General features: G+C 30.8%; 1 protein-coding gene across 1 annotated transcript in view; it reads right to left on the bottom strand.

The window, feature by feature from the left end:
* The window catches only part of ttyh2l (tweety homolog 2, like), a 103,044-nt gene extending 94,990 nt beyond the window's left edge, over positions 1–8,054 (bottom strand). The window contains 1 exon segment of the mRNA NM_213256.1: positions 7,733–8,054. Within this exon segment, the coding sequence (NP_998421.1) occupies positions 7,733–7,861 (129 nt within the window). The 5' untranslated portion in view covers positions 7,862–8,054.
* Positions 8,055–8,880: the final 826 nt, after the last annotated feature.

Here is an 8,880-nt window from a genome sequence, read left to right as displayed (position 1 = left end):
TATTACGTATGCATACACATCCTTACCAAAAATTAGCACTCTGGTTATGTGGTACAGGTAATGCACTCAAATATCTATTCCAAATAAAATACCTAAATAAATCATAATATGCTTTAAAGCATGGGTGTCCAAACCTGTTCCTGGAGATCCACATTCCTACAGATTTAAGCTGCAAACTTGATTAAGCACACCTGATTTTAATAACTACAGTACTTCAAGTTGGTTTAGTTGTGTTTCATTAAGATTGAAGCTAAATTCTGCAGGAAGGTAGATCTGAACAGGGTTGAGCACCCCTGCTTTAAAGAAAACCATGACTATATGATAATTGGAAAAATCTGATATTGCAATATTTTATTTTCCTGCAATAATTATTGCGATATGAATACAGTTTCGCAATAATTATTGCGATATGAGTACAGTTTCACAAGTTAGTTTAAATAATACAATTTGATGGTTTTCGTTTGCGTTTATCGTCAGCGTTTTTCAGGACATTTTTTCCAGATTCAAACCCAAGCGATTTTCACTGGTGTCGAGCAGAAGAGTATGCAAAATCACTCCTTGACGTTAGATGGAGCTACACAACTTTAAGCTTCTAACACCCACTTGTAACCCTGAAGATAAAAGACAAAGTTGACATGCTTGCCGTTATCAATGGTTCAAGTAGCAGCTCCAGCTCTAGCGATGAAGAAATGATTATTGCTCACCAGAGATTATTGCTCAGCGCGCCAAAACAAAAAAAAAACGAGCATGAGGTGTTTATTTTTTTTTATGACATTTTTTTCCCTGCCTTTTTGCGCGTTGGTGTGCACGATCACATTGACAGCCTTTATTTAGTCGATAGAAAAGACATGCAAAAAAACATCTCGGTGTGCACGGGCCTTAATAGTATTCAGGTACAGAAACTTGAATAATCACAATGCAAAAATGTTTTTCTTACTTTGCTTCGTCTCATTTCTAGACCAAATATAAAAAAAAATCTTAGATCAAGTAAAACTATTGTTTTGTTTTCAACTTAACAGAAGAAGTAAATAATTTATTTTATTTCTTAAAACACTTAAAACAAATAAAAATTATGTGCCAGTGGAGCAAGTAAAATAATCTTGTTTTTGCTTTGGAATGTACATTCTTGGACTAGAAAGTCAGATTTATTATTATTATTATTACAGAAATGTAAAAATTCTATATAAATACATTAATTAAATAGAATTCTGTGACTCCTGGTTAACTATAATTTAGACTCAAAATTGCACATCTTGCGATGTGACTGTTGCTAATGTGCACATAGCGATATCAGGCTGAAACAATATATTGTCCAGTCCTATTATACAATCATTCCAAAAGTTGAGAAAACTACATCATAAAGTTGTTCTAAAAGAATAGCTTCTGACTGTTTATTAACTTAATAACGTGTATTTTCAAGCCACACAAGTGAGCCGACTTTTAGACTACCATTACCTCATATTAACACAGCGCACCCAAACACTGTAGTGGTTTTTACTTTTGTTACTTACTAGTTATCCTCTGAGAAAATGCTTGTAAAAGCTAGTTACGGGAGATGCCAGGAAAGTGCAAGCGCAAAGTCCATTGTAAATGGGCAAAGAATCCACGTGCTAGTCACTTCAGGTCAGAATGACAACACATGCTAAAATGAGTGCCGTATAGCAGCAATGAGAAGATTGTAAATAAAAAATGATGTCACCAGAGTGGCTTTTTGGTTTCTTTTCTTGTGCATCCCAGCATCTCCCCATTTAAAAGATTTTTTAGCATAGGGGGTAATGTAGTCATCCAACTTTACAATTTTTAATGTTGCCATGTATGTGAATAATGATGGTTGGTTCCTTTAATTGAAAGCTTGATTATCAGAATTTGTGTTGTTGACAGAGTTTGAGGTTTACTGTACCATTAATCACACCTTTAAGTTTGCTTTGATTGGTTAGCGTTCACACTTTATCATTGCACACACTTTGTAACATTTTATTTATCAAGGCCCCATTTACACTAACTCGTTTTAGTTTTAAAATGCATAAGTTTTGCTATGGTTACGCCATTCGTTAACACTATGTCAGAGATTGAGCGCCAAAAACTGAGCTTTTTAAAAAAATGCTGGAGAGGCCATTTTTATTTTAAAATGCAGCTGCTTCGTGTTAGTGTGGATGGGAAAAATGGAGACATCGAAAACACATCTGATTGGAGCTTTTTCCTTAATTTTAAGTATAGCATACAAAAAGCTCAGTCTTGCATTTTTTTTCTTGTAAGTTCAGACTTTGCAATGTAGATATGAAAATTTTTTATATAATTTAAATAAATATCAGTAAAATATCAAATTTATATCATTAAATATCAGTTTTAATAATGGCCATTATATAAGTATAACGGACAGTTTATACATTATAGAAAATAAATGCAATCAGTCAAATGTGCAGAATCAGTATACGTGGTTACATTAAATAATATATTAACCTATCTTTGTGCTCAGTAACAGTAAATCACCTAAGAACAAGTAATTTATTTAGTAACAAGTAATAGTTTCAAAAGACCAAATTCGAGGAATGTCATTAGATATAGACAACTAAAGTAATTAAATATCACGTTTACCACAGTAATAGTGAGATTTAAGTGATGATATATTTTGTTTAAATACTTTCGATTTTGACTATTAAAACTGTTTGCCTAAGTAATGTTGGTAAATTTAAAAAAAAATATTCCTATATAATCCTATATGTATTGTTAAAAGAAAATATTCAATAATTATTGATATCGAATGATATGAAACATGATATCATGATCTTTTTTTTTTTTTTTTGCAAGATTGCCCAACCCTAACATATATTAAATTATAGTGTTTTTTACCTAATTAATTATCAATTAAAATCTCTTTAATGTCAAATCATCTATGAGAAAAATTGTTGAGACTGATTTCAAAAAAAGAACCAGCAAGGAAATTTAACCGAGAGGTAAAAAAATAAATAAATAAATACAAGTATTTTATTTTAGAATGAGGGACGAAATAGACTTGTTTGGCTGCTCTTCCATCGATTTCTTCAAATAACCCAGAGAAATGTGACCTTGAACAGGGCACGTATGTAATATCTCCTTTGATAAAAACTCCAGCAGAAGTATTGACTGAATCAATGAGGAAAATGTTCCTCTGGAGACGGCACGTTCTGCTTGGGTACAAATTACAGTGTAACAGAAACAGAGTGTCTTTAATGGAGATCTGACACACCAGACGACACATCGCCAATCGATATTGCACATTTATAGAGTTTACTGACATTTCTCACACAGTTTTAGAACAAAGTCCCTGGGTGCTGAATGCAACGCTGTATTTTTGTGCCATTGTTGTCTTAAATGCGGAATATTACGTGAGTAGGAGTGTGATATATCTCAACAGCAGTAGTATTATAAATAAAATACAGCATTACTACAAGTCTGATATTGTGTCATTTCAGCTAGAGTGCAATTAGTAAGTGCATTCTCATGAAGCACCATAATGTACTTGGCTTTCATAAAACACTTTAATTTGGCTGAACGAGTTAACGTTATTATTGCGTTAATGCATTAACAAATGCTGAAGATTATTTTATTGTGCATTGATGAAATTTTAATGTTAATTTTACCATTTTAAACATCCATTACTCACTGGATTTGAAAATTCGAGTCCTATGAACATTGAGGTGCGAGGACAGGAACTGAGAACCACTGACATGATGATAACTTGATTATCACTTATTGGCTTTACAGTGGTAAACTTCCGATTTATATTATTTTGATTACATTTTTTTTAATTGAGATTTACAACATATATTTTAATTATTATATTATATTATTATACATTGAACAGGAAAAAATGCATCAAAAAGGTATAAGATGAATTCATTTTATTAACAGCATATCTTTCTTAGAGTTGCAAAATTCATATATGTTCGATCCACCATTACGTGAAGAGTCACTTCATGCATATTGCTATTTTGTCCTGCCCCATTATTGAAATCAAATGTAACGTAAACACTGAAAAGTACATTCTTCATTGCTAATCAACAATAATAATCCCAACTCCACATTGCAGATGCTGCGATGTGACTATCGTGAATGCAAACATTGCGATATCGATACTGAAACGATATATTGTGCAGCCCTAATTTTAACTAATTTTGCAAATTCTAACTGATCATATAAGCAGCCAATCAATTAGCTGCCAAAAATCTTGTAAACCAAAGTAAAACATTGCTCACAGTCAACTAAATGTTTAGTAATGTAAAGTCATACTTTACTATGTCAGACTAAATATCCAAACTATTGTAGTAAACATTAAAAGGTTGCTCAATAGTGATAAGCGTGTTTATTAGTTAAAAAAAAAAAAAAAAAATGGGTATAATAACAAATATAATGTGTCAAGCTCAACACAGTAGATCATGACAATTAATCTGTATTGGGCTTTTTTAATTCTGCTTTACTATGTTATTATTGTAAAGCAATTAAAAAAATAGTAAACGCACGGAAGAAAAGTATTTTTTGGATTTACTCATTTTTTAAGGTAACTGGTTGCAAACAATTTATATGGGCTGAATATAAACAAAAAATTATGTTGAACATTACTGAAATGTATTTATTTGTGTTTAAATTCAGCTAATATAAATTGTTTGAAGCCAGTTACCTTAAAAAAATGGGTAAGTCCAATACAATTTTCAGTACATTTAGACATTTGCAATAATAGAATAAAAATACATACCAAATACCAATTATGGTTAAGCTTAGCAGTGACTCTAAAAATATTTTTGTGGCTTCTGTTCAACTATAATCCAGATTCAACATTGTAAATCCTACAATGTGATTATAGCGGGTGCACACATTGTGATATCGATGCTAAAACAATATATTGTGCAGCCATAATTTCAATTGTAAAAAAAAAAACTAATTGTAAAAACGCTACAGTAAATATTTGTATCATTGTTAACAGTATTTTCTTAGTATATACGGTTAATAACCATAAATTGACAGAATTCCTTTCATAACACTTCGCTTGTATGCATTTTTTTTAACATTACTCTTATGTACATTAGAGTGTTATGTTGATTCTAATGTTGACATAATATTAAAAATAATATAATGAAAGTAATTAAATACAGTAGTTTACCGTTAAAAAAAAAGTGTCAATCAAGGCTGCCATTTTTACTGTAAATTGGACAGATTTTTAGTTTACAGAGTAGAAAAAAACTAAAACCACACGATTACTTTATTTATTATATTGCACACTGGATTTTTTGCTATATGCATTTTAATTAAAATCAGTATGTTGTCAAACCATCTAAAACATAAAAATAATTGTTGAGTTTAAAAAAAGAACTAGCACGACAATTTAACCAAGAGAAAAAATATATATTTTAGAATGAGGGATGAAATAAACTTGTTTCACTGCTCCTTTATTGACTTCTACAAGTAACCCAGAGAAATGTGACCTTGAACGGGACACGTACTCTAATACCTTGTTTTGATAAAAACCCACAATTTATATGGGCAGAATTAAAGAAAAAAAAAAATCAAATTAAGTTGAACATTAATAAATTGAATTTGTTTGTATAAATTCAGCCAACATACATCATTTGCAACCAGTTAACTTATAAAAAAATGAATAAATCTAATGAATATCATTTTTTTAGACTTTAGCAATAAGAAAATAAAAATACCAGATTTAAATGAACTTTTTTTATAATATATATATTCAATATATAGTGAAATAAATCTCAATATAAAATGAGGTATAAAACGCACAGAAACAGTTTTTAAGTAAATATGTCAATAACGTGCACTAGAATATGATATTAAAAGTTGAATTATTACAAATACCTTTTTTATTGTACTCTAAACATAAGGCTAATCTGTGTCTGTCATGTAAATAATATATAGTCCTCTTGATCTTCAAAAACACTCTCTCAAATCCATTTAAAACATTTATCTCCAATTTAAAAATAAATAAGCATCTGACGTTTTTCACAATGCAAATATTTTATGTTAACACCTGCAGTTTTTTATATGTTTATTTTATGTTCATTTTAATATTCCGATTCCTGTGACTTTAGTATTTATAAGCCTTTATTTAGGTTTATAAGAACCTAAATAGCCGGGTCTGTCATGTTTTATGATTTCCTTGAATCGTTTCCTTTGCACTGTGTGAAAATGCAGAGGATTTTCTTAACTGTTTGTCTTGTGTTAAAATGCAGCTTGTTTTTTAAAAATGTGTTTGTGTTGTGATAATTTGCTGTAACGCTGTGCTGTCAAACTGATGAAGACCTTTTCAAAATGTCCTGGCATTTTTTGTAATTGCATTTTTTAAAATTAAGCTCTCTTGCTAACATATATTTGTCTTTTTGTTCAAAATTTAGATTACTTTGCTTTTAAAGTTTGTATAGTTAGTTTGTTTGGTTCAAGGTTTATGATGATTTTAGAAAATCCTATTGTATTTTAATTTCTATTGGAACAATGAATAAGAAAAATAGCAGAAACAGAGGTGCTGAAAAAGTTTGGAGGTATTTTTGCTATTGGCAGATACAATGTAAGTGACAGGTTGAGCCTGGCCTCCAAATAGAAAAAAAAAACCTGACAGAAAAGAAGGATGGTCACTGAAGAGGTTTACTAAATTTATTATTAGAAGGTGATTTTTAAAGTTATGATGTGCATTGTAATAATATTAAATATTTTAAACTATTGGCTAATAAAATGGTTGCAATAAAGGAAAACATTGCAAGATGATATTTGGGATGCTGTCACATTTTATGCAGAAGCCTACTGTTCGTTAACACTAATTTCAGAAAATTAGGCTCATATATTTTACCATCCACAGCAATCTTGGTGGTCTTTAAAACGTCTTTAAAATAGAAAAAACATGGTGTGTATATATTTTCACAGTATGTCTGATAATATTTTTTTTCTTCTGGAGAAAGTCTTCTTTGTTTTATTTTGGCTAGAATAAAAGCAGTTTTTAATAAAAAAAAAATTAAAAAAAACAATTTTGGGACAAATTTATTAGCCCCTTTAAGCTAATATTTTTTTCGATAGTCTACAGAACAAACAATCGTTATAGAATAACTTGCCTAATTCCCCTAACCTGCCTAGTTAACCTTTTTAACCTAGTTAAGCCTTTAAATGTCACTTTAAGCTATATAGAAGTGTCTTGAAAAATATCAAGTAAAATATTATTTACTGCCATCATGACAAAGATAAAATAAATTATTTTCAGTTATTAGAAATAGGTTTTTAAAACTTTTATGTTTAGAAATGTGCTGAAACAATCTTACCTCCATTAAACAGAAATATATATATATATATATATATATATATATATATATATATATATATATATATATATATATATATATATATATATATATATAGGGTAAACTCATTTTCAAGCTTACTTAATATTTTCAAGCCAAATCCTAATATACTGTGGTATGATGTGCTTTAATTGCATGCTATAAGTAAATGCTGCAGGCTTTATGAAATGTTTTTGTTGTTGTTGCTTTTGCTGTTTTCCTCTTGAAAAGTGTTTTACAAGTCAATCATTATTGTGTATATGCAGAAAACTAATTTCAACAACAAACCTAAAAGTGTAACAACTTAATTAAAAACTACAACATGAGTGAAGTATTTACGTTACAGTATCTACATTTAGCTCAAAATGATAATATTTGATTTTTTCTCAAATAAACTACAAAGAACAGACTCATCTCACCTGCTGATAACTAGCGTCCTCCGGTTTGAAAGTGTTATCAACTGTCTGGAAATTAAAATTCAGATGCGGGAAATTGTGCAGCCAGTAGGTCCACCATGGGGCAATATAGTCCTGGCGTGATGAGGCCATCCCGGACGCTAAACTCAACACACACCGCTGATCTCTGGAGCACTCTGGTAATCCTCACTCTTCACTAAAACACCAAACACAAGGAAGATCCTTCACCCAAAGACGATACACGGCGAGCAGGCAGGGAAACACCGCAAAAAAGTATTTCCCCCGGCTCCTTCAGATTTAGAGGATGCATAACACATGAGTTGAGTGTGTAAGTGCACGCGGAGAGATCAGCTGTGTCCCCTCAATCTCCCTGACACTGACTGACTCCACGTCTATCCTGCGGCTGCGCGGCTCCGTACGGTCCACCATCTCTACACACAAGTTGTAAACTCGGGTATAAACAGAGCAGGCGCAAATTTCAAGCGGTTGCTTCCATCTTATTAATAACGTGCGCTAGAATTTAGTACTGAAAGCTTAAAGGTTTGAAATGTTATGTCTTTGCAGTTACACTTTATAAGATCTAATCTCACTCAAATCAGTTTAGCGCGTGTATGTAGGCTACATGTAAATAATATACAGTCATCTTGATCTGTAAATAAACATTCTCATATTCATTTAAATATTTATGCCTAATTAAAATAAGCATAATAAATATGTTGCTTAATGTGAACAATTTGTGTCACAACAGCGTGAGTTCAATTCTAACACTTTAGTTAAATATTGACATCTGGTGGGCAGTAAGAGCACTTCACGCAAAAGGTGTCAAGAGTTTTTAAACTTGAACAATGACCATTATGAGACCATTGTTTGGTGTTATTAGTTACAAAGTAAAGTTACTGTAATTAGATTACCTTACCTAAATAAAGTTATTATTTTTACATAAACTACTGTACATAAATTCAGCAGCGGTAGAATAATCAAGAGAAGCAGAGTAATTAATTTATGAAACAGACTGAACATGCTTGAGAAACAATTAACTGAGTCAGTAATGTATATCAATATATTGGTATGCATGAAATATTGTGCCTTTGCTTTGAAATGTCTTGTGTTTTGATACATATAATGTTTATTATTCTTAAAGTCATTCATTC

Source organism: Danio rerio, chromosome 3, assembly GCF_049306965.1.
Source record: "Danio rerio strain Tuebingen ecotype United States chromosome 3, GRCz12tu, whole genome shotgun sequence".
NCBI classification, from domain to species: domain Eukaryota; kingdom Metazoa; phylum Chordata; class Actinopteri; order Cypriniformes; family Danionidae; genus Danio; species Danio rerio.
This window is presented reverse-complemented; position numbering and strand designations above follow the sequence as displayed.